Below are 27,686 nucleotides of genomic sequence, written 5' to 3'. Positions count from 1 at the left end.
ACTACTATTCCCTCTTACCCAGAAAACAAGTTGTTGCTTTTTTTAAAGGTCCAGGAAAGTGCATTCAACATTAGGGGTGAGTGTAGAGACAGGCAGGAGAAAGAACTTTCCAGATATGCAAAAAATAGTGATGAGTATTCTTTTCATTTAGTTATAGAAATGTTTGAAGTGAGAGAGGAAGTATTTGAATGTCGTAAAGCCTTTATCATATGCAAATTTTAAATGCCACTTGACAGTTCTTTCCTGGCAATCCAGCAGTAAATAATTAGATTAATAGGCATTTTAGGAAAAGACAATAAACTATATACAATAAAGCTATATATTATACATAAAATACATATATAATAAGAAATAAGCAATAAAGCTACTTGAATACAAATACTTAAATACATAAACATGCCCAGATTTCTAACCATCTGGCCACCAAAAGATAGAATATTCAACAAAATGTTCAAGGCTTGCTTTGGAAAAGTGGCAGCCATGCCTTTGGGAGTAAGGGATGCCACAGTGGGTTGTCCCTGTTCTCAATAAACTTTCAGCTAGAAACACACATCACTCCTTACATATCCCCAATTCTATTTTTGACTCTGAGAATCACTTTCAATGTGGGACCCATTCTAGGCATCTTTTTGTCTCATCACTCAGTGGAATTAGAAAACAAACCTCGCCGGGAGGTCTCCACAATCGCCACCCTTCCAAACTACGTGATCAGAAAGCTGCTAGATACAAACAAAACTGCATTCGAGGCAGTCTGAATGACACCTTCATATTTACATTCCTTTTCCCTTTGAATGTGAACACTTGAAGGTTTTCTTCTTTTTTTGGTTTCATGCAACCATTTTAAAATGTAATAGGGGATGCAAATATCAACATAATCAAATGACAAACATAACCTATAAAACATAAACTCATAAAACAAAGTGGATACATTATTTGACCTGGGGGACGGCTGAATTTATGGGGGCTGATTTTCAATACTGTAATGAGAAAAATCACAATGAATTGCATTGCTTTGTTAAGATCCAGCATTGCATGGCTATGGGCGGGTACTTTTCTGTTTCTGTTTTTACTTGCACATTTAAAGGCTTGAGATTCAGTAAGCCCTATTATGATTCAAGTAAGCAATGATGCTGCCTTCTGGTGCGTCAGTGCACGAGTGAGAACACGCTCATGTGCTGTGTGTGAGTGTGTATGTGCGTGTGTGCACACATATCTCAACCTGGTGCAAAAAGTTCAGCCATCATGTTCCTAAGAATGTAAACTAACAAAGACGATCTTATCATTTTAAACAAACACAACTTCCTGATAGGAGGTGTATTTTGGAAATTACTTACCTATTGAGGACTTTTGCCTAGAGTGAGTGTGAGTGTGAGTGTGAGAGTGTGTGTGTGATTCAGAGGCTGACATGGCATACCTCAATTCCTTTGGTTTCCTCAATGAACCTCCTGCTGACTGAGACCAGAGCCTCCTGTGGCCATGCGTGAAACCAGTCAATAGCCGTGCAGTTAACTATGGCTGGGAACTTCCGAGCTCTAACTCTCAGCGTGTGACCAACCGGAGAGAAACACAGAATGATCTGCGGAGACATGGGGGCAGGGCAGAACAGGAGGATGTTGAGCAAGCAAAGAATTACACTGCAATCCTAGACAATGAGAGAAAGTAGCGCAGCCAACCGTGACATGAAACCATCCTCCAGCACCGCAGAGTGGAAGCAACATTAACCTCCTGGCTCATCACAGAAGAAATCTGCCCCAAGTGGCCGCCCCACCAAACACACGGAAACACCGCTGAGCGCCTCCCTTAAAATCTCCCCCTCTCCTTTTGAACATTTTTGATGATTACCACTAATAGTGGGAAATTTATCCTTTTCCTTTACACAAGTAACAGTATAACAATAAGAAATAAAAGTAAAAACCAAGTCACCATGATAAAATAATACCAATACTTTCATCTTCTCTCCTTCTACTCTGTAATTCATTCGGCTCAATAAAACTGTGTAATATACTTAAAAAAAATGTTTTATCATATTGACTGTTTACTTCGTTTCCATGTAAAATAAAATACCTTCCCTGCAGTTCTTCACATTTTTAAAAGAGTAAAAAATTCAGTTTATACATGCTCTTGATAAGAAATTTGTAAGTTTCTGGCTTAAATCTAAAGTTTTATTTAAGTATTTAATGATTTAAGAGTTAATTTAAATCTGAGTCTGTTTCCAGGCTCTTTTTAGTGACGCACGGATTCTTTCTGTCAGTAGTGCCTGAGTGTGGCTGTGACAGAGTGTTGCAGAAGCTCAGGAGGGGAGCAGGACGTCACAAGTCACGTGGGTGTGGGCATCCTTTCTGGGCGTCTCTGAGCTGCACAGGGCTGTGTGCAGAGCTGGTACAAAGGAGGTGTTTAGGGAGTCCCAAGTCCCAAGTCCTTGTGGATTCGAGGGCAGTGGGGGGAGTAACGCCAGCTGGGTTAAGGTCTGAGAATGAGAGTCTTGGTTTCCTCTTTCCTAGAAATGGCTGGGACTTGATATAAAACACAGCTTTGCAGCTCTCTCAACTAAGCCTTGAACACTTTGAGATCAGGCAATTAATAAAATCATTTTTTGAAAGATACGATTTTTTTCCCCACAGCATTTAAAAAATTCACATCATAAAAATCTCCAGCATATGTGAAGCCATATAATATCTCATTTAACAGGTACTTTTACTATGTTTATTTTATATACTATGGCTCTTCAACAACTCAAGACAGATAAACCCTAATACTTAAAATGTTTTATTAACAATGTATAAGCTGATCATTTATTCATTATATTTAAGAGACTAGTTACAAAGTGAATAATTGCCCTAATATTGCATGTGCTAAGTTAACAAGCCTCAGTTACAATGCATAATTTTCACTTATATCTCGGTTCTTACGTTTCTCCTACCAACCTTCTTTTCTCCCTATACTTGACTATTTCTCCTTTCTGTCCTAGAAGTTGGTTTTTTTTCCACACCCAACATTTCTCATTAGTGACAATTTTAGAAACCTCATTTATACATAATTGTAACAAAAGGCGGTGAGAAAAAAAAGCATCCTTTATTTGAGATGCTAAACATTTCCATCACTTCTACACTTATATTTCTACACTTGTTAATGGCACACCATCAGGTCTTAAGGATATGTTAGAAAACAAAGTATCTGAACCACGTATGTTTAGTCTCAGGAAAAAAATACTTTCTCCGAGTTAATTTAATGATATGCTTTCATTACTTATTGAAAGATAATAGAGAATGCTCCTTTAAAGATTTTTTTTCCTACAATTTTATGGTTAGGACATTTTTTCCTATGTTATTTACTATGGCTTCAATAGGATCCTCTCCCAATGCCATGTAAATTTCCCACGGAGGGTAGGTAGGGGGAGGCTGGTAGGTCCCAAAGAACTGTTAAGAGCTGGTCAGAAATGCAGTCTTGGACCCACTCCAGACATAAGGAATCAGAAACTCTGGATGGGGCTTGGGAATTTGTGTTTTCAACAAGGCCTCCAGGTGATTCCAACATCCACAGCTATAACCAATAGCTTTAAATTTCCTGTGGGAACGCTTAAATGAAATATTTACATTTTCAATGTGTCTGCAGTTGGTGAAATACTCATAGAATCTAAGACTCTATCTACACACAGAGTAAAATGGAGAATTTAGAGAATTTTAAAGAAATTAGATAATCTTCAATAACCTAAATTCTATCATCTAATATACATCGTTATCATATCTATATACACCTATATCTACATTGTATCTATAATACATCTAATATGTTCCTTAGTACTTCCTAAGAAGGGAAAGGACGGTATTACACTAGCCTTGGGGAGCGCAATTATTGACCCAATCCACTGTTCGATAATTTCTAGTTTTGCCAGAAATCTACCACAGAATATCTCCTGCCATCCAGCTCACCTTGGTAGTAGTCTCCTGTGAGATTTTTCCAAGAGCCCATGCTAATGTCTGGAAACTGTCAGTTATTTTCTTCTTTTCTAAAATAGTCTCCACATTTTATAGATAACCTGGAGTAAACTCAAGTTGTTGCCTCAAGCAATATTACTGTGGGGGAAATCATCCTGCATAATTTTCCTATTAAATTTCACTTAATTTCATGAGAGATTAACATAGCAGAGATTTATAATAAATAAAAAGACAATTTAAAAAAAGAGTTACGATGTCCATAATTTTTCAGCTTTATTGAGGTATAACTGAAAAATGTAAAATATTTAAAGTGTACAATGTGATGATTTTATACCCATATACACTGTGAAAAGATTCCCCTTATTGAGTCAATTAAATCTGCCACACCATATATATGTATATGTATAATTTTTTTTTGGTGAGAACATTTAAGCTCTATTCTCTTAGCAAATTTCAATTATACAACAGTGTTATCAACCATAGTCACCAGGCTGTACATTAGGCCCTCAGAACTCATTCATGTTATAACTGAAAGTTTATACCCTTTTACCAATCTTCCCCTATTTCCCCCATTTCCTACCCACTGGCAACCACTTTTCTACCCTCTATGAGTTTGATTTTTTTATTTTTTAGATTCCACATATAAGCAATACCATGTAGTACTTGTCTTTTTCTGTCTGCCTTATTTCAACTTAGCATAATTCCCTCCAGGTTCATTCATGTTGTTGCAAATGACAGGATTTCCTTCTTTTTTAAGGCTGAATAATATTCCATTGTATTTTTGTGTGTATGCGTGTGTGTGTATATAATATCTCACATCTTCTTGATCCATTTATCCATTGATGGACACTTAGGTTGTTTCTATACCTTGGCTACTGTGAATAATGATGCTATGAATACGGGAGTGCAAATACCTCTTCAAGATAATGGTTTTGTTTCCTTTGGATATATAACCAGAAATGGGATTGCTGGATCATACAGTAAGACAGTTTTCTTGAGGAACCTCCATACTGTTTTGCATAGTGTCTATATCAGTTTGCATTCCTACCAATAGTGCACAAGGGTTCCCTTTTCTCCACATCCACGCCAGCATTTATTTCTTGTCTTTTTGATAATAGCCGTTCTAAAAGATGTGAGGTGAGATCTCATTGTGGTTTTGATTTGCATTTCCCTGACGATTAGCTGAGCGCCTTTTCAGGTACCTTTTGTATGTCTTTGAACATTTGTATGTCTTTGAAAAATGTCTATTCAATTCCTTTGCTCATTTTTCAATTGGTTTGTTTTTTTTGCTGTTGAGTTATATGAGTTCCTTGTATATTTTGGATATTAACGTCTTATTAGATACATGGTTTGCTAATATTTTCTCTCATTCCATAGGTTGCCTTTTCATTTTGTTGATGGTTTCTTTTGCCGAGCAGAAGCTTTATACTTTGATATAATCTCATTTATTTTTGCTTTTGTTGCCTTTGCCTTTGGTGTCAAATCCAAAAAATCCTCACCAAAACCCCATTAAGGAGCTTACCCCCTACATTTTCCTCTAGGAGTTCTATGGTTTCAGGTCTTACAGTCAAGTCTTTAATCCAGTTGAGTTGATTTTTGTTATAGTGTAAGATAGGGGTCCAGTTTCACTCTTTTACATGTGGCTATCCAGTTTTCTCAACACCGTTTATTGAAGAGACTATTTTTTTCCCATTGTATATTTTTGGCTGCTTGGTTGAAAATTAATTGACCATATATGCATGGGTTTATTTCTGGGCTCTCTATTCTGCTCCATTGATCTATGTATCTGTTTTTAAGTCAATACCATACTTTTTTGGTTACTATAGCTTTGTAATATAGTTTTAAATCAACAAGTACCTCCAGATTTATTCTTCTTTCTCAAGATTGCTTTGGCTATTGGGGTCTTTTGTTAATTCCATACAATTTTTATTTTTCAGGAAGATTAGCCCTGAACTAACATCTGCTGCCAATCCTCCTCTTTTTGCTGAGGAAGACTGGCCCTGAGCTAACATCCATGCCCATCTTCCTCTACTTTACATGTGGGATGCCTGTTACAGCATGGCTTGACAAGTGGTGCGTAGGTCCACACCCGGGATCCAAACGGGTGAACCCTGGGCCTCTGAAGTGGACCATGCAGACTTAACCGATGTGCCACTGGGCCAGCCCCAATACAAATTTTAGAACTGTTTTTTCTATTTCTGTGAAAAAGCCATTGGAATTTTGGTAGGATTTTATTGGGTAGTATGGACATGTAAACAATATCAATTCTTCCAATCCATGAACACGGGATGTCTTTCCATTTATTTGTCTTATTCAATTTCTTGCATCATTCTCTTGTAGTTTTCACTGTATAGATCTTTCACCTCCTTAAATTTATTCCTAAGTATTTTATTCTTTTTGATGCTATTGTAAATGAAACTGTTTTAATTTGATAGTTATTAATGTATAGAAATTCAACAGACTTTTGTATATTGATTTTGTATCGTGCAACACTACTAAATTTATTAGTTCTAACAGACTTTTAGTGGAGTCTTCAGGGTTTTCTTTATATAAGATCAGGTCATCTGCAAATAGAGAGAGTTTTACTTCTTTCTGATTCAGATGCCTTTTATTTCTTTTACTTGCCTATTTGCTCTGGCTGCAACTTCCAGTATTATGTTGAATAAAAGTTTTGAGAGTGGACATCTCTGTCTTGTTCCTGATCTTTGAGGAAAAGCTTTCAGCTTTTCACCACTGAGTATGATGTTAGCTGTGGGCTTGTTATATATAGCCTTTATTATGTAGAGGTACATTCCCTCTAACCCACTTTATTGAGAGTCTTTATCATAAATGGATGTTTTATTTTGTCAAATGTCTTTTCTACATCTATTGAGATGCTTACATAATTTTTATTGACTGCTTTCTCTGTATCTATTGAGATGATCGTGTGGTTCATTTTGTTAATGTGGTGATTCATACTGTTTGATTTGCGGATGTTGAACCATCCTTGCATCCCTGGAATAAAGCCCATTTGATCATGGTGTATGATCCTTCTAATGTATTTTGGGGAATTCAGTTTGTTATATTTTATTGAAGGTTTTTGCATCTATGTAACAGGTATATTGGCCTGTAATTTTCTTCTCTTGTGGCATCCTTGTCTGCCTTTGGTTTCAGGGTAATGCTGGCCAGGTAGAACGAGTGTTCCCATCTCTTCCATTTTTTGGGAAGACTTTGAGAAGAATTGATATTAATTCTTCTTTAAATATTTGGTAGAATTCACCAGTCAAGCCATCTGGCCCTGTATAACTTACCTTTGAAATACCTTAGTCTAGTATGATACACACATCAATACTCACTTTATACCTTTGAGGCATTGGTTAATATCTGAAATACACCTATAGAAACTACACAGGCTAGGGATTCTTAATCAGCATTTCACATACTCTAATAAAAGTTCACACAGCAAAGTCAGCTTCCTGAGTTCTTAGCTAACTTCTCTCAACAACACAAATGGTTGGTTAGTCAGCATCATGAATACTGAAGATAATTTTTCATTGATGAAAAGAGTAGTGTTCAAAATATCTGAGAAAAATAGAAATAGTGTACTTGCATCTCCATCATCATATGAAAAGAATAGGAAAATTTAGATATTGAAGTATCCCAGTAATTATACCCTTGGTTCTTTACACTTTGGATTTTGACCAGTCCTGTGATAAACAGCTTAAGGCAAGATTCTGTCTTTTTATGTGATTCTGATGAGAAGACCAGCTGAATCCTACCATCAGAATATCACCATATCTGTCCCAAATGACCTTTCAGTAAGGGCTAGTCAGGTTCCTGGGATTGCAATAAGCTTACAGAGGAAGTTTTAAGACTTTAAGACTTATTTTAAGTTATGCTACATATAAACTTTATGTGTAGCAGCGATCAGTCTAAGACTTGCTTTTCTTTTCTTTTTTTTTTTTGACGAAGATGAGCCTTGAGCTAACATCTGCTGCCAATCCTCCTCTTTTGTTGAGGAAGACTGGCCCTGAGCTAACATCTGTGCCCGTCTTCCTCTACTTTATATGTGGGATGCCTACCACAGCATGGCTTGCCAAGCGGTGCCATGTCTGCACCCGGGATCCGAACCAGCGAACCCTGGGCCGCCAAAGCAGAACGTGCGAAATTAACCGATGCACCACCAGGCTGGCCCCTAAGACTTGCTTTTCTTGAAGCACACCTTGGGTTGGGAGATTTGGGGAGAACTCTCCCCTCCCACCTGAATAGGTGTTATCTACCTCTAAGGACAGAAGGTCACTGAAATATATCCCCCTCCAATAGTTCCTGACAATTGCAAATCATCAAATTGGCTTAAGTTAGTTCCCAGCAGTGGACTAGAAAGAAAAGTCAGCTAAGAAAATAAAGTTAAAAATGACTGAGACAGCTGTGCTCTTTTCTAAAAGCAAATTCTCACAAGTGAAAAGCAAGCCCTGAAATCACCATCTATGTCTTTCCTACAGCTCTAACATTTGGATGTCAGGAACTTACTTTTGAAATCCATACCATAGAATTTTCTATTCTTTTTTTACCCCTACCCAGGTGTTATGACTCATGTGCAATAACCCACTTTTCACTGTGCTTTGTAATCTGTCTCAATTTCTTTTAGATAAGATCCCATCGTAAGTACATATTTATTTGTATCACTGAGAGGACTCAGTCCATTTCCTCTTGTAATGGAAATCTGAATCGCTACCATCACTCTGCATTTCTTTACAGTTGATATAGTTACTCTCAGAAGTAACCGTCCCACATATTTACCTCAGAAGCTTCTATCCATAACTTACACTTGCATTTATCCTCAAAAGTCTCAGTATTTTTCAATAATGATAAGATCTTACAGACAGAATCCTCACAGGAATGGAGGTTTAGAGTAGAAACTTTCCCAAGTTTGACTGTTTTAGTGTCTCTTTATCATCCTTACATCCTCCTCTACCATCCCTCCATCTAACAACCTTTAATTTCAATTATTTTGATGAGATCCAACAGCATCTTCAACATATACACATTCAATACATTTTTATGTTTATTTTCTTTTTAGCTAACACACAATGAAATCATTCTCACAACCTTTTACTTGTGAATATTGGTCAGCACAGATTTTTACTAGAGGTATTGTTTCACATTGGGGAGTTTTGGTTCTTATATATTTTTTTTCCTTTTTTAAACAAACTCTTCAATTCATAAAGAAAAGGTATGTGGAATCCCAATAGATAGCAAAGAGCAAATCCATTCCTGAGGAGAGAAGACAGCAGGAGTTATAATTCCCACTCCGTATTCTCTACTATACACTCCTATGTACAGATGACGAGTAGGTCCCCTCATCTTAGCTGCCCTGTCCTCAGGGCATACGCTGCCCACACACTGCTCTCCAGGCCAGCCGGCAGCCCCAGAACCTCATATAATAGTATTGTTGTTGTTTTTCAAAACAGGAAATCAGATGCCTTATTCCCTACGGAATAGGTCCATATTTGAACCAGGTCATGCAAAGTTTGGGGCTTATGATCTGTGCTGCTCTGCTAGGAGAGCAGTCAGCATCCCTGCTATGTGGTAACTCTACACACACGTGCAGTTGCAAGAACAAGGCTCATACTGTGCCGGCAAACCCCAGATGTGAATGTACACAAAATGTGAAAAATATGAACATGCTGTTCAAAATGCAAAGTTTATTCCATTTAAAGGGATGTCCTTTATTCTGGGATTAAGCCCTTCATTTTTGGTGTTAAAATTTTCTTTTATAATAAACAACAAGGGAGATGACTTCTACTCACTCTTTGAGATGCTTCCTAATCGTTTTTTCCTCAATGAAAGCTTTACAGCCCTGTGTTCTGTTCTCTTATACACCCCTTATCTCTCATATACACGGCTGTAATTTTATACTGCTTGTATGATATGGCAGTAGATGCTTGTCTTCCCAACAATGAGGTGGGCTCCAGGTGAGCAGGTGCTGGCTCCTACTCATTATCATACTCCCAGGGCCTAGCACATCACAGGCACTCAATAAATATTTGCTGAATGCTGAATGGATAGATGAATGAGTAAACAGATGGCAGTTAAAAAAATTCTTCTAGACAGAATAAAATATTAATATCTGTGTCCTATTTTTTTGAGGTTTCGCTGTTTTAAGAAATTTTGAAGACAGTGAACCTCAGATAAAAAATACAAGGTCACAATTTTTGTCTTTCTCTGAAGTTTTTTTTAATTCTACTTAGATCAAATAATATCAAAAACTGCAAGGGCAAGAGATATAGCACTGTATTCAGAAAGGTGTGGTCCTAATAAGCAGAACGTTGTTGGCAGGGCCGAGACTGACACAAGCCTGGAACTGGCAATGTGCAAGCCAGCCTTTGGAGTGTTTCTTGTTCTCCATGAGAGCAAGGGTCAGAATGAGGGGCAGGAGGGAGAGAAGACAGCATCACTCAATGATAAAGCCATCCTAGACAGGCATCCACGTAAGGGAGACGAAGCCGGGTGCTCTGCCCATCAACCAGAGGCAGATCTGAAGAGACTTGACTTAACAATCATGGAAGGGTGAGGTTTTGCAACATCTGACTTTTTACTGGACAGGTGAGTAGTTAAGTTTTTTACACAAGATCAAAGATATATCATGGAAATGACTTGTGTGAGTACTAAGTCTTTCAGCTTATGCTGTGCTACGGTGTTAATCTGATGCTCAGAATGAGTGTTGCTCAGCATCTCTGTTGAGCTATCAGGTTCCCTAGACATGTTGTAGTATGAGCCAAGAGAAAATCACCCATACTGTCCGTTGCCAAACTCCGAATATGAATTGCTCTCTCTTCCATCCAAGAAAGAAGAAGAAGATGAAAAGCCTATATTGGGCCTGAAGAAAAAATACTATAAAACTAAGAAAAATAAAGAAGTGTCCAGCAGATTGAAAGGAAGATAATTCCACTGAAGTTAATTTCATATAAGAACCTGAAGAAAAGGATAAAAACTTGCTCACACTCTCAAAAGGCTGTAAGGAAAGAAAATTATAGAAACCCATAATAAGAGAACAGGCCAAGATAAAGGAAGAAGATAACACAAAGGGATCCATAGAAGAACATATATAATAAAATACATCTCTCTTCCGAAAAATATCTGAAGCATAGAAAACTGGAAGGAAATATATCAATATGTTTTCAGTAGTTACCTATAGGCAACACAACTAAGCATAGTTTTTATTTTCTTTATATGATTCTGTATTTTCAAATTCTCTACAATGAACATATATTTCTTATATAATCAGAAATGGATCTCTCTATATGTGTATATATATATATATTTAAAAATACAGAGCCACATGAAGAAAATATATATACAAGATATATACACACACATCCTTAAATACATAGATAGATAACAAGACAGATATCTAAAATTTTGGGCAAGAATCAGGGGCTGCTACACATATCAGGTGCTCTTTTTCCCTATGGCATCGGATGGCCAGGAAGAAAGGCAAGAAAGAAAAGTTTTAGGGTTCACTAAAGTCAACAGGAGAGAAGATCAAAGTACTATACTCTAGTTGTAAGAAGAGAATTACACAGGAAAAGATGCACATATACAAATGTGAAGCAGAGAAGACAATTGGCATTTATCCATTGGCTTATTTCAGGCAATCCAAGGACACACATCTGATCATCATTAATCGGAACTGCCCTGTGGGATTCAGAGGTCACATTTTGCACACCAACAGGTTCTCACTGCCCTTGCATTTCAAATGGGAACTGGCTTTGGGTGGTGAGCATGGGTAATGGGGTGGCAACTCCACATCATTTAGCTTGACCTGCCAGGTGTGCTCACCAACCCTTGCAACACATTTAGCTTCCCATGTTGCCCAGCTAGGAACATATGCAAAGGAAATATCAGCTTATCAGAAATTGAGTCTTCAGTACATGCTGGTGGATATCACAATGTATGAAACTAACAGAGAGCAATCTAGAATTCTTTAAAAAAATTTTCAAGGATTTGAAGGTAATATATACGGATGAAGAAAAAGAAGCTGCCATTTTCTTGTAAAAGGTGATCCATTTCTTTGCCGTATTATTTCTCCCTCAGGGCAAGACGCTGACCACTAACCTTTCTGATGATGCAGCAAACTTAGTGACAAGGCCAAGAAGGATTAGGAGTATTTGAAAGAGATCCTATTCCTCCTTAGCATTAAAAATCAAAAAACAAAAAAGCTCCTCCTACACATTTTAGCAGGAAAGAAGACTATTCAATTAGTAATCCCGTGACAGTGGGGGAAAATGATTCATATCTAACTCCAAAGTAAATTCTAGCTTGTACTAAGGCAAATACAAAACAATGAGAGTATGAAAAGGACTAGACAACAACGGAGATGAATACAGAACTGATCTCGGTTTCAGTGAGACCTGCCTAAGCACAGAAATCAAAGGAAACACATAAAGGAAGAGACTGATGGATTCAACAAAGTAAAAACTGAAAACTCCTGTACATCTATCTGCACTATATGAATATTAGTAAGTTCAAGGAGAAAAACCATATCACTATCTCCATAGATGCTGAAAAGGAATTTAATAGGTAGATACTTCCTGGACAAGAGACATATCCTGAATCAAAAGCCAACATAAGACATGATAGTAAAACATTAGAAATACCCTCATTAATGCAAAAATCAAGACAAATTCGTACTATCACCATAATTATTTAACACTCTCCTATAGATTTACCAATGCAATGAGGGAGGAGAGCAGATAAATAGAATATGACGAATATCATTACCTGCAGGCTACATGATACCAACCAACTAATAGAAACTATCAGAGAGGCAGGAAGGTCGCTGGTTATAAAATTAAAAATCAGGAGCTCTCCCATGTACTACAAACAACACACCACCAGAAAACTTTATGAAAGAAATATTCCTTCTACAAAACAATACACGACTTTATGTCATAAAGATTAAATTCTCCCTAATATAAAATAAGCTTTCATCATGATTTCAATAAAAATGAAATGTGTTTGGAATTTGACAAAATGATTCTGTTTATCCAGACATATAAACATATGAGAACACACACACACACACACAAACTAGATAAGAAAGAGCAATTAGATATTAGATACAGCGGTGGATAATAAAGCTTTAATAATTTACAGAGTACAAAGCTGGGATCAGCAGCAGAAAGACTGATCAAGAAAAGAGAACAGGGGATCCAGAAATAGACCCAATTAATATGGCTATTTGTCATATAATAAAGGTAGTACTTTAAATCAGTAAGGAAGAAGTACATGATATTGAGATAAAAATGCATCTTTTTGGATGAAAGCAACCTGAAACCTCTGAGCTCACTCTTTACCACATATAATATCAAACATATTCCAGACAAACTATAGTTTTAAACATAAACACAAAAGCATGCCGGGCCTGGAATGGCTGACGCTGCTATTTCAAAATCCACTTGCGATTTTATTCAAAAAGCCCATGTGACAAGATCAAATATTCACTTCCCCAGCCTCCCCGATAGGTGGAGGTGGCATATGACACACTTGTGGCCAGTTAGATGGCAGCTTAAGGTTTGGGGAGAAGCTTTGGTTTCCTGATACAGAGAGCCCCCGTGTTTTCGTCCTCTTCCTTCTTGCCTGGAATAGAGTCCGGATTGCACTCATCTCGTGATTCTGGGGCAGGAAGCCTCAGGGTGAGCGCAGGGGGACGTGAAAAACGGGAAAGCAGGGGTCTGTCAGGGGATTACGAGCTAGTCGGGACTCAGCGATGTGAGACGCTCAAGGAATTGTTCTTGGAGATTCTCTTATTTGTTGCCCAATTGAGCCCCAACTGCTTCTAGTGAAGAGTTTTCTCATCTTGGAGAAAAAAATGCTTTCCTAAATTTACAAGAAAACTCAAATCCATAAAGGAAAACACTGATTAATATAACGTTAAAATTACAAAGTTATAAACAAACAAACATGTACCATATATACATTTAAAAGACAAACGACAGAATAAGCAAAATGAGGCACATATATAAGACTAATTGCTTAATCTACATAGAACTCTTAGAAACAAAACATGTCAAATTTGATGGAAAAGTGGGCCTTTAAGACTTAGCCCCGGAAGTTACTCAGCCTCACTCTACCGCACTGTACTGTACTCTATTAGCTGAAGCAGCCCTAAGCCCACCCAGATTCAAGGAGAGAGGACTCAGACTCCACCTGTGAGTAAGAAGGGCATCAAAGCATTTGCAGGCATATTTTAAAACCACAAACTGCATCTATTGAACCTAGCAATTCCCCTCTAGGAATTTATCCTACAGAAGCAAGCAAAGTTGTATATAAAAGATGTACGTAAAGGACACACTTTTATTTTAGTACTGTTTTTAACAGCTGTTCTCAAAATTTCAGCACGCCCCCAGAATCACCGGGAGGGCTTGTTAAAACATAGGTTGCTGGGTCCCACCCAGAGGTTCTGATTCAAAAGATCTGGGATTGGATAATCTGCATTTTTTTTTTTTTTCTGAGGAAGATTCACCCTAAGCTAACATCTGTTGCCAATCCTCCTCTTTTTTTTCCACTTGAGGAAGACCAGCCCTGAGCTAACATCTGTGCCAATCTTCCTCTATTTTGTATGTGAGACACCTCCACAGCACGGCTACTGAGTGGAGTAGATCTATGTCTGGGATCTGAACTCATGAACCCAGGCCGCTGAAGTGGAGTGTGCAGAACTTTAACCACTTAGCCATGGGGCCTGGCCCTGGATAATCTGCATTTTTTAAAAGTTTCAGAGCTGGTTCCATGGCTGAGTGGTTAAGTTTGCATGCTCTGCTTCGGCAGCCCAGGGTTTCACTGGTTCGGATCCTGGGTGCAGACATGGCACTGCTCATCAGGCCATGCTGAGGCAGTGTCCCACATTGGAAAACCAGATGCACTCACAACTAGAATATACAACTATGTACTGGGGGGCTTTGGGGAGAAGGAGGAAAAAAAAAAATAAGATCGGCAAAAGATCTTAGCTCAGGTGCCAATCTTTAAAAAAAACCAAAAATTTCCTAGATGAGGTTGACTTTCTTGCTCTGAAGAACAGACTTTGACAGCCAGTGATCTATAACATTCCTATCTCGAATTCTATTATTGTACTTGTTTTTCCATTTCATAAAGAAAATTTCATCCAAATATACCACAATGGGACAGTAGAAATCCCTGGCTTTGTTACAACCTGGCAAACATAGTCTTACTAACATTTTTGATGGGGAGAAAACTCTTTAGGCAACTGAACCACAAATTCTGATCCTCTAACCTCAGCCCAGAATTGCTCCGTAAGACTAATGTGGAATTTGAAAAAGTAGGGCAGAGGAGAACCTTGCAATTCTTCTATACTCCAGGCAGAGTAATGCCACTTCCCACCCCCTTTCCTTGTGTACACCAGGCTCTGTGGCAGCCCCAGAGCCTGTGACTCACTTGACAGGCGTGCAATACCAGAAGTAGCAAAGCAGTAACTTTTTTAGGTTACTAACCATTTCTATACCAGGAAGCCTGAATTTTCCTTAAATTGGCTTCCTGCCATGAGTTTGGAGGTGTGTCTTGTCTTCCTTAATACTCGATCTTTGCTGCTGCTATTGTTTGGTTATAGTATATCTCCATAAGCTAAACTGAAGCATAGAGTAATGTATGGGGAGAACCATGGGTTGAGCCTCAGATCCTCTGAATAATACGCCTCAATTATTTGCCCTGAAGTGCTGACATAATTCACTTCCTTAATTCAGACCTCTCCCACTGCTCCGTTAATGATTTACAAACCCCTCACATCATCCCAATTTACTTTCCCAGCCTGATCCACCTCATTATCCCAATAGGAACTCTATGTTCCAGTCATTTAGAGCTTTCTTGGGTTTCTTCAAATATGTACCATACAGTCTATCTTACTCATATAAATGCTATTTCCTCTTCCTGAAAGTTCTTCCCAGCCTGTTGCTTCCCCATGAAATGCAATCCACGCTCCACACCTGGCACATCACTTCCTCCAGGTGGGACTACTGCAGTTAGGAAGGATGCTGCCCTCCTCTGTAACCCCATGGTGCTACCTAATTGGTCCTGTACTGCAATTATCTGCGGTGTCTCCTGTCTCCTGTAATAGTGTAAGCTCCTCAGGACAGACACCACATCCAGTTCAATCAAGTATCACACAGGCTGCTCAGCACAATGCATCGCAGGAGCTCAGCATCACAGGAAACTTTAGGAAGGTACACTCCAGATATGTGCATGTAAAAATGCAAAGGTCCTTTCAAAATGAATGACGACGTGTCCTTAGAAAAAGAACGGCAAATTCAAACTCATCATATGAATCCTGAAATAGAACCAGATCATAGTTCCAACAGCAGGTTTTAAATAATATGCAAGTAAAGCAAGGGTTTCTTACTTTGAGCTGTAGTCGCACCCTGGCCAAAAAGAATTTCCAACAATTTTCTCTGGAGTCCACAATGCCCAGACCACGAACTTCATTACAAATTCCAGAAATTATCTTGTCTACATCTTCATCACTGAACAGATCTGGGATTTCTCCTGCCCTCAAAGGAATGAGTAGAATTTAAATTTTAGATATGACATTTTAATACTCGAAATGCTTTACAATAAAAGTTCAGCTTAAATGATAAAGAGTTTGAAATCAGAAATGCCATTTTTCTTTTTTTCCATTTACAAGACACACAACACAATGAGAACAAGCTATGATGAACACACCCACTAAACTTGTACACGTAGGAATAACATTTACTTCACTGAAGGCCTCTCCAAGACACCTCACATCCATAAGGAGACTAAGAAAGTAATACACCTCAAATTAGTTCAGTTTATAGGTTTCTCCCCTAAGACTGCTCCAGAAAACATCTCAAAGACAAATTATCTCTCTTTAAAGTTCACTGAAACTACAGATAATTTGTCATTGGGGAAGATCTTTCAAGAAATGTGTTGGTCTAATCACCTGACGCCAGCAAGTCATTAATCAGCACGAGAAAGCTCTCATCTAGAACCTGGGCATCTGTCAGCAGGAACACAGTGGGCATGTTCTTGGCTCCAGCTCTGATGTACAAATTGGCAAGATCTACCTGTAAGGAAAGGAGGCCATCATTCATGTTTTGTTAAAATGCTGATGCGACACTGGGAGTACGTGTGCGAGTGCTGGGAAGAACTGAAGAACTGTAACGTGAGAGCCGCATGTTGTACTTTCCCTCTGTTTACATATTCTTTCCTCTCAGTGACCCCATTATAGGGGCAAATGGCATGACATCACCTCCATTTCAGGCATATAATGATGAGTGTCATGTTTGTGGCTTAATGGAGCATAGGGGTGAAAACAGGCTGCTGCTAAACAAGGCCCTTCTCATAGAGTGAGAATGAATTCAGCGGTGCCTCTATCAAGCAAAGCGGTAGAAGGAAGTTTCTGCTCACTTCAATAATTGTCTATTTCATTGAAAACAGTTTTTGTTTGGTTATTTATTTAGTTTTGTTTAGTAATATTGAAAGCATGTGATTTATTTTTCTGGTTTAAAATAGCACTTGCCACAACTCTAAGTATTATTTTGTAAGTACTGTTGTGATTGAAAAGCAAAATTTTAAAAACATGTACAAATTTCTTGAATGTATTCCCATCACATTTTATTTCCATAATCTTATCCAAAGTGGAAGAAATCTATTTGCACTTGTAAACAAAGTATCTTTTCTTTTCCTCTATCATACAGGAATACTAACAGTATTCAATATCAGGCGTAGTCAATGCAAAGGAAAAAACATTTGCGTAAGCAAGTATTAAAATATTTTCTGAGTCAGGTCTAAAGGTTTATAGGCTTATATACCATAAACATTCTTAGAAATTTACTATTACTAATCTGACCATGAAGGAGAAACAGCCAAAGAGGAATAAATCCTCTAAAGAGCTTTCCCCACTCTTTGCCTGGTTGGGGAGGCCCTGGCCAAATCTGGGAGTCAGAGCTGACATGGGCCAACAACCGTGGATGCTTTATCCGCCAGGCCACAAGGGAAGCTCTGCTATCACCCCTTACTCACCTGAAGGTCCTGGATTCCAAAGCCTTCGGTCAGAGTGATCTGGAACACCTCAAGGCCACAAATGTAGGCTGCCAGCCGTGACAAGCTCTGCTTGCCACTGCCGCCCACTCCGACCAACAGTGCATAACCCTGAGGGGTCCGGAGGATTCGGCTGATGCGACACCTGGTAAGAGAAAGACACCCACAGCAGCATGAAATTTAAAGTGCCTGGGGACTATGCCTATTGTATTTTTTAGATAAATACTTCGACACTCAATTCCAATCTTTATTTCCAACCTTTAGTCTTGTTCCTCTGTTTCCCCATCATGGAAAGACGCTGCCTGCATCTCCCTCACACTGCTTGCCTAACAAACTGTCCTATGCTAGTGACATCTTGGATTCACTCATTGCTTTACTACTCTCCACCAAAACTCAAGGAAGGAAACATATACAAGGGCTGTTATGTAAGTTTCAAGCTTTTTTGATTAGTAAGAAAGATCCCAACTTCACATCAGCATCCATGTATGACGACATCAAAGGGAGAATGTCTGTGCCAGAAACCTGGGCTGCACAATCACTTTGGAAAGAATGGATTTTTTTTAGATCAACAAGCATCTCATGTATGATTTACTTCACGCAGATTAAACACTTGCCTCTTTCTATGATTCTTACTTCCTTTGCACCAAAGCTTTTGCTGTGCCTCGAGCACTCCAGAAAATTTACTGAAACCATTCAGAATCACAGAGGTAAATTTCCAGCAAGGCCAACTAATGCCTTGTTCTCTATAACCAAAGAGATTCTGAAAGCTTGAGCTAGTGATATTACTGCTATATTTCACAGTTAGGAATAAGTTGTCTTTAACATGATCAAAATGTGGTTGAAGAAATATGAAAAAAATAGAAGCATAAAGATACCAAAGTGCAAAAAACTGGACACTCACGTTTGCTCATGGTTGCTTTTCTGAAACGAATTTAAACTTGAGGCCCTGAATGATCCATACAAATGGCTTTTTTAAAGAGCCTTTTTTGGAAAAATGAAGTTGGGCTCACTTACACGTGGAACAGCATGTGTGCGCATTTCCTAAAAATCTTCATAACTCAACAGACAGGTTATTTTGACAAGCTCAGCCCTTTCATTAAATTTTACTTTACATGACCACACAATAGAACCATCTTGGTAAAGCTGTAAAATTACCCTCATACAGGTGAAACTTCAAGTTAGAAAGCAGAGTTTTCATTTCATTTTAATGTGTGCCTTGAGGTTTGTACCTCACAATATTCCCTCAGCAGGAAACTCTCTGTCTACAACACTCAAGGACGCGCTCTGAAATCATCTCTAATGCTGAGTTAAATCTGCTTCTAGCTCATAATCTTGGTCAATGAAAGAGCCTTCCTTTTCAGCCACTTGCGATTCCATGTTGAAGGGTTATACGGGAAGACTCTTTCCCTCAGCATCAGTGAGAGGCTGAGCCATAACATGCATCAGCCATGACATACACAGTGTACACCAACCCAACCAGAAACGGTGTTACTAATAATTCCAGCCATAACATGCATCAGCCATGACATACACAGTGTACACCAACCCAACCAGAAACGGTGTTACTAATAATTCACTTAACACCACGGGCACAGATTCCAAATAAAACTGTCATCAGAGGATTGCAAATGCAAAGGGATCAATAAAACAATCAATACTTACCATGCTTATAAGAACTGATGAGGAAGAGGCCTCCAAAGTTTTTCTTAGACACTTGGGCTAAACATTTTAAAGAGTAACTTCTAAAAATTTAATTCTCCACATTTTTTTGTCTGTTTGGATTTCCTTTCTCGCATACTTCCTTCTTTCTTGACTTACTTTTAGTCATGATTTATTTTAATCTTTGTCCACATATCACTTGTTAGAAAGGTATTATGAATTGAACATCCCCCCCAATTCATATATTGAAGTCCTAAGCCCCAGTACATCAGAATATGACCTTATTTGGAAATAGGGTCATTGCAGAAGGAATTAGTTAAGATGACGTCATACTGGAGTAGGGTTCCTAATCCCATTTCTAATCCCTTTTCTATTTTTCTGCCAAAAAAAATGTTCCTCCTTTTTTTCTAATTTGTATAAAAGTACCAAACAAGCTGGTAATGCTCCTGTTTAGCACAGTAGGCACTCAATCAACACAACATGCTTAATCAACAAAAATCAGTTTGAGTCTATCCTGTCTCTGCCACTCATGAACTTGATGACTTTGAACAAGTCACTTATCTTCCTCTTTCTTAATATTCTTACCTAACAGGGCTACAGTGGAATAAAATAGAATTATGGCTGTGACAGCCTTCAGAAAGTAGCATACCTATGTAAGACATTATTAAGATTGTGACATAATTTATAGAGACGCATAGTTTTACATTGTATGGCAAACAATAGATAAGAGCTGATAGTTCAGAGGGCTTCGTATGATCTATTGAGAAACCACAACAGTGGGGATATCCAGCCACTTTCACTGCGTGAAAAAGCATCACGACTAGTCAACTCACACATGTTGCATGGCATCTTCAAATAAAACAAGGGGCATGGTAGCATTCAGTTCATTGTAGTTGTCTAATGTTTCTGTCAGAATCGTCTTCAGCACCTCCCAGTCTTTCACAGGCATGTAACATGGGTCTTCCCCGCCATTAGCAAAGTGGCAGTAGATGAGCGGCTGTTGAAGCAGCACACGACTGTCTACACCCTGCAGGAGGAGGAAGAGAAAGACATAGTCACGCCAACGATCCAGAATGATCCATCTGGAGGCAGAGTGACCTAGCAAGGGAAAAGCTTGCAGATCAGTCCATGAGTAGATGGGTGGAACGTTTCCAAGTACAGACCAAGTATATTCTGGAATCACAGCTGTTTCAGCAAAGTAAGTATTTACACACTTTACTCACATTCTTATCTAACTTCTGCCCCAGCACCAGCAAACAGTGACCTCTAACATTCATAAACTTACTTCAAAATATTTATAAGCAGTTTCCAGCAACTTTTTCTGGAACAAATCACAATCCTTTGTGTCTATCAGTTTGTCTCCATAAACACGAGAAGATTCGTGGAGCCACAGGCGTATTAAATCACTTGGACCCTTTAAACATTCAGGAGAAGCAAATAAAATCCCCTACAAGGCAAGAAAGGGAATAATTAAAAATTCAGAAGCTGATGACATTCCAAGATAATATTTTCCTTTAACACTTTCTTTAACTTTATACTGAATGTAGCAGTTTATTGAGTTAAAAGAAATATTATAAATAGTAGTTTTATATTTATACATACACCTACATATTAGTAGTTTTACTCAATGAAGCAACATTTAAAAAGTTTACTACCATTATACCCATTTTTAGGAATGAAGCTAAGACTGTATTTCAAGAGCCAGCCCAGGAACTAAATACCACATCTGAGAACTTGTGCTTATTAAGTCTCCCAACTGATTAAGTTGCCAAAGCCAAAGTACAAACAGCTCACATAAAAGTCACACGACCATAATTTTTTTCACTCTAAAATCCTTTGATATCAGTTAATCTAACCCTTTCATTTCATAGATGAAGAATATGAAACCAAAAGTAAATTGCCCGAATTCACACTCTGTGGCTAGATCTGGGACTGGCACCAAAACATTTTGAGCCCCATGCCTCCTCAACACTGCCCTTCAGTATCTTGGATTCATACAGACCCGCTCCTCATGAGAGGGTCAGCTTGCTCTGGACTCAGAGGGCAACAACAAGAGCTGTAGAGAACTGGCTGCAAGAGGCTAAACAATTACTTGGTGGGGTCAGGTGCCGCTGACGGACAGGATGCGAACAGTGAGCAGCAGCCCCTCCCCCCACCGCCTTCCTTCCCTTTTCTTCTAAGATTAAAAATCTGCTTTTAACAGCTCTTCACTGGGCACAGACTTTCAGGCAGGTGCTAGACATATAACGATGAAAAGCAACGGTCCACATTCTCAGAAAGCTGTTGTCTAATGCAGTGTTATGGTCTTTTGAAGCAGTTGTTGGTTGATTTAGAAATGAGGGTTATAAAACTATAAAGAAACAAAAACCACCAAATATAAAGAAATCCATGAAGTTTTCATATTTAGCCAGTTTACTACCTCTCTCACAAAAGAACTTAAGCCATAAATAACTTCAACTACTTTTACTATACAAGGTAGACTAAAATAGTTGGATTTTTAAAAAATTCTGGGTTTTAAATTCCCTCTTTGGAATGTCCTTTCTAAGTCAAATACACAAACACTGTCCTTTTACCAGGTGAGCCAGGTAAGTGTCAATATCAAACCAAAACAATCTAGCAAGCTAAGAAATTGGAATTTCTCTTGATATATGTTTAAAAATCACATCACATAAATATGAAAAAATGACAAATTACCCTTCTTACTTGGCACAAAATAAAGCACTCAAATATTTATCTGGAATAAATTAAATAGAGAGTCCAGACTATCCCTGCTTCTATCGCTAAGTCTCTGCAACCTGAGAGAAACCACTACTCTCATTGATAAAATGGGAATAATAAACCTGCCATGCTTACTTCATAGAGAAGTTTATGGTGCAAAACGAACGAATACATATAAAAGTATGTAGCATAGTTATAAACTAAGTTCTATAAATAAACGCCATTAATATTGTTCCACCCAAGACGTATAACATAGAGCCATTGAGGTACCTGGAAGATGTTTGATAGGTCTCTCAGATTAAAGAGGTAGTGGAATTTAATAGCTGTGGGTAAAAAGCTACGTGTCATCATCTGATAGAATGCGATCGTTGCTTGTATCAAAGTGGGGCCACTCCTGAGAACTGATGGACCAAACGCTTGCTGCTGGAAATGGAACCTAAGGATTTGGCTATAGATGGTGTTTAATGCATCCAAGGATGGAAAGTTGAATGCAAACACCGTGAAATGTCTCTGAAAAGAAAAACAAAAATAAGAAATTGCATAAAATCAGGACTATAATGGTACCAGTAGACTGCAAAAAAAAAAAAAAGCCCTATTTTTTCATCCCTTCCTGTATCTGTGCCCATTGCCATGTAACTTTGCAGAACCTCTCACTCTGACTCTGGGCCTGGCCATAGGGCTTGACTGAGCCAACAGAATGAGGTGGAAGTGACAGTGTGTCAGTCGCAGTCAGAGGCTTGTGTGTTTCCCCTTGCTCTCTTAAGGCTCTACCTTTGCCGTGAATTCTACAAGCCTGCTGAAGGGTGAGAGGCACACGAAGCAGCGGCCAATCACGTTACCGCAATCACTCCAGCCAAAGCTACATCAGCTGACAGTCAACTCCCAGACATGTGAACAAGCCCAGCCAAGATCATCAGAGTCACCTAGCTGACCCCCAGCTGACTCCAGGTAATTAAGTAACACTTATTGTTGTACGCTGTTATTGCATATATGTTGCTACTGGTGGTGGTTGTTATTAAAAACCTTATACGCACACAAAAACTTGCATATTTATAGCAGCTTTATTCATAATTGCCAAAATGTGGAAACAACCAAGGTGTCCTTCAATAGGTGAATGGATAAAGAAACTGTGGTACAACCATACAATGAATATTATTCAGTGATGTAAAAAACTGAGCTATCAAGCTATGAAAAGACATGGAGTAACCTTAAATACATATTTAAGCTAAATAAAAGAAGAAAATCTGAAAAAGCTACATATTATATGATTCCAACTATATGACATTCTGAAAAAGGCAAAACTATGGAGACAATAAAAGAACCAAGAATCAATTCAGGGGAGAGGAAGGGATGAATATGTAAAGCACAGGAGATTTTGGGGCAGTGAAATTATTCCGTATGATATTTGAGTGGTGGATACATGTCATTATACATTTGCCAAAACTACAGATTGTATAATGCAAAAAATGAACCCTGATGCAAACACTGGACTTCAGTTAATAATAACTTATCAGTATTGGCTCCTCAATCGTAACAAATGCAGCACACAATGCAACACATTTAATAGGGTAACATGAGGTGGGGGAGTGAGGGAGTGCATGGGAACTCTATACTTTGAGTTCATTTCCTATAAACCTAAAACTGCTCTAAAAAAATAAAGTCTAGGGGCTGACCCCATGGCCCAGTGGTTAAGTTTGTGCGCTGCGCTTCAGCAGCCCAGGGTTTTGCCGGATTAGATCCTGAGCGCGGACATGGCACCGCTCATCAGGCCACGTTGAGGCAGCGTCCCACGTGCCACAACTAGAAGGAACCAAAACTAAAATATACAACTATGTGCTAGGGGGACTTGGGGAGAAAAAGCAGAAAAAAAAAAAAGAAGATTGGCAACAGTTGTTAGCTCAGGTGCCAATCTTTAAAAAAAAAATAAATAAAATAAAGTCTATTAACTAAAAATAAAAAACTTACATGCTTAACCAAATGTCCAGTAGGAGATCTACTTTGTACATCAAAGCACCAAGAATCAAGCTCTACAATGTTTGAACGTTACACTGAGGGGCTATGTGGGAGAGAGCAGGGCTCAACACCCTACCTGTAGCCTAGGATTGATCGAGAAACTGCCCACCATCGGATTCATGCAGGCAATGTACTGACAGTTGTGGATCTCTTTAAGCGTCACTTTCTGTTTATCATACCTGTAAGATAGAAAACAGAGCCTCAAATCCAAAAAACTGAAGAGGACAACACAGCAAAATCCACCAGTTCATAAAAGTCTTCATCACAAATTGTCTCCTTTGATCTTTACACTTGTTTTATGATGCTGAGCTTGTTAGCCTTGTCTCAGAGATACAAAAACTAAAGCTTGGAAAACTGAGAGCTACACAGCTCCTGTGAGGCCAGAATCAACACATGGAGCTGAATACACACAATTGCTACTGATTGATTCTCACGGGACTCTTATTCCTGGTTAGAAATACCTGCGGCAAGGCTGGGGGCTTTCACTCTAGTTAACAGCAGGGATCGCAGATCCAGATCTTACCAAATAGTCACACCTCACAGAATAAGGTCAAGCTTCCCCTAAGTAATTTAGTGCGAGTTAATGTATTAAAGAGGTTAACGCTTAACTGGACAGTTTATGTTTCTAGGATACTTTTCAATCTAACTCTTCCAAAGATACAAAGGGAACGTATTCCATTTAAGCTGATAAAAAGAGGACACAAAGTGAAGTCCAAAAGTTATCACAGAAAGTACTCCTCAGAAGAGGAAGAAATTGGGGTAGCTCCATTTTTAAGTGTTTATCCATAATATCAATAATTAGAGTTTAGTCGAGAATAAAACACGGAGAATCGCTTACCAGTGTCCATAATCAATATGCTGTCGAATCAGAGTGTGGGGCTGAACAGTGCCATAGGGGTCTACTTTAGGCATATTCATGTCGTCGATAAAATATACCAATTTTTTGTTTCCTCCTGGACCATAGTTACGGCCAGCTTTTTTCTCTAGAGGTTTCTCAAGAATTCCTGAAACAAATACATAATTCTGTCCACTAACAAGATAAAGTGTAACCTTCGTCCTTAGTCCTTTTTCTTATTTTTCCTCATCTTCTGTCCATTTCATTTACTCTATGGCTTCAAGTATCACCTCTCTGCAGGTTAATACCAGAGACATAGCTCTGGTCAGCTCCTTCTGTGTCACGCTCTCCTGCTAACCTCCATCCTTTGTCAGAGCTCACTTCACCTCTCCTTTCCTGGAGAGTCAACGTCTGCATCGCGATATCACACTGGCCATCCCATCTGAGACAGCACCATCGCTGATCTGTGTGCTTTCCTCCCCTGGACCCACTGTAATACATGAACCACTGCCAGTCCAGCCAGAGCCTGTCTCTCCGTCCTTCCCTATTATCCTTGCAGTAGTGTCTGGGGACCACTCAAGAGTCTCCCACATCCCCCGTCTTGGGCCACTGGAGTGCAGAAGCACAAGAGAATACCGCATGTAGATGTTATCCTGCATATACATCAAGTTACATTTCTCCACGTGCCTATCTGACTTTGTGTCAATACGTTTAAGAGAAAACCATGAGTGTAGAAAATCCTGAACAGCACGTGTCTGAGATGTAGTGTCTAATCACTTGTCAACTCTCCAAATGGATTATAAATAGCTTGAGGACAAGAAACTATATCATATTCATTGCTATATTCCTGATGACAACCACAACAAATAAGTAATTTGTTAAATGAACAAAGAAGTATATAATGAATAGTTTAACAAACTCCTCTTCCAAGCAGCAGATGTACATTCCCAAATGCTTGCTAAACATCAGTTCCTATTAGCCATTGGCACCTGGATATTCAGTCAACTCCAAATATGCCTGTTCCCAAACTCAATTTAACAGGCCTCTTTCCCCTCACAACCAACCTCTTCCTTTTTACCTTCTGTGCTCCTGTTTATGGTATTAACATTCTCCCAATCAGCCAAATGCAAAGCCTGAACATACTCTTTTTTTTTCCTGGTCCCCATTCTATCCAACTACAGCCTGTAAATAGTACCTCATGTCTCTTCCTTTTTGCTTCTCCCTCTACAGTGCTAGTCCAGGGCAATGCTACATTCAGCTAGTACATTACTCAGGGGGACTGGCCTCCCCTCAGATTTCTCCTCCCAAAGTATAACTTGTATCTTGTCAGTTCCTTGCTCCCCATCAATGGCTCACCATTTACTAAAAATGAACTATGTTCTCTTCAACTTGCATCATGGGTCCCTCTACAGTTACAGTGACCAACCATCCCAAGTTGCAGGGGACTATCCCAGTTCTGGTGCTATAAGTCCCATGTCCCCTAAATCCCCTCAGTCTTTGGCCAATTGGACAGCTGAGCACTCCATCTACAATATAACTTCAATGCACCACTCCAGCCTTTTCCCTGATCACTACACTTCACTCAGCTTAGACATTCAACTCATTGAATGTGTCCTACAATTTTCTCCCTTTCATAGTCTCTGCTTAAGCTGATCCTTCTATCCTAAACCCCCTCTTTGCTTGAAAACCTCGCCTGTCTCAAAGGTTTGAAATCCTAATGTTCTTTAGAGTACACTGTCTCTTTCTATTCCTCATGCTAGTAGTCAATCTCTGAGTCTTATTCAAGCCTGTATCCCTTCCAGGAATTAGCAAGATGAACTCATATCACAGGCAAACACTTAGTTCTAACTATTGAATTGTAACCCTAATCTTCCATTTACAAGTAATAAAGTGATCCCTCTTCTGTGTTTGTGAATGAAAAACACGTACTGTACACAGAGTCTGGGAAAAGTAGATAAATAACATATATTTGCTAAAGAAATGAAATACTTTTGAGTTGGCTTTTTAACTGTTCCATTCACAAAGATGAGGAAGACAAACAATTAGGAAAGAGATTACAGAAAAACCACTCTTGGCTGAGTTAATGATGTCAATGAATAAGATGGCTTATTATTAATCTCCATTGATATAGCTAAGAAAATAGCAACAACACACACACAATACAGAAACCACATTCAGGGCAACTCAACAGGTTTAATAAACTACTAGTCAATAGGGAGTTTCACTGCCCCCATGCACTATAACTCTGTTCCTCTGCTGGACAGAGCGACAGACCTACCAACACCAGCTCTTTATACTATTGTTCCTCTACTTCTCATGTCTGCTTCATACGCCCTTCTTAAGTCAGAATGCCCAAGACACGTGTGGTTCTTTTGATTACACTGCTACATTTATTCAACAGTTTAAAATTATTCTTAATAGTTCTTCTAAGATTTAATTAACAGCTCATGACCTGTCATTTCATTGATACAGTT

At 38.8% G+C, this 27,686-nt stretch overlaps 1 protein-coding gene across 12 annotated transcripts in view; it reads right to left on the bottom strand.

Annotated features, from left to right (window-relative positions):
- DNAH11 (dynein axonemal heavy chain 11) overlaps positions 1-27,686 on the bottom strand; it is a 295,517-nt gene that overhangs the window by 112,165 nt on the left and 155,666 nt on the right. For 10 of the 12 annotated variants that reach the window (XR_011503420.1, XR_011503427.1, XR_011503430.1 and 7 more), the window contains 9 exons: positions 25,216-25,381; positions 24,454-24,556; positions 22,635-22,874; positions 20,932-21,093; positions 20,480-20,673; positions 17,970-18,132; positions 16,888-17,011; positions 16,327-16,469; positions 1,415-1,576 (listed from right to left, as the gene is read on the bottom strand). Coding sequence is in view for 9 of the 12 variants with exons in the window: in XM_070510015.1 (XP_070366116.1) it covers positions 1,415-1,576; positions 16,327-16,469; positions 16,888-17,011; positions 17,970-18,132; positions 20,480-20,673; positions 20,932-21,093; positions 22,635-22,874; positions 24,454-24,556; positions 25,216-25,381 (1,457 nt within the window). In the remaining 3 variants the exon portion in view is untranslated. Of the gene's footprint in view, positions 1-1,414; positions 1,577-16,326; positions 16,470-16,887; positions 17,012-17,969; positions 18,133-20,479; positions 20,674-20,931; positions 21,094-21,648; positions 21,750-22,634; positions 22,875-24,453; positions 24,557-25,215; positions 25,382-27,686 lie in introns of those variants that run through there. The other 2 variants (XM_070510052.1, XM_070510048.1) reach the window with 2 other exon arrangements.

This window comes from Equus asinus, chromosome 1 (assembly GCF_041296235.1).
Source record: "Equus asinus isolate D_3611 breed Donkey chromosome 1, EquAss-T2T_v2, whole genome shotgun sequence".
In the NCBI taxonomy this organism is placed as follows: Eukaryota; Metazoa; Chordata; class Mammalia; order Perissodactyla; family Equidae; genus Equus; species Equus asinus.
The sequence above is the reverse complement of the archived record's forward strand: the minus strand, read 5'-3'. Positions and strand labels throughout refer to the sequence as shown.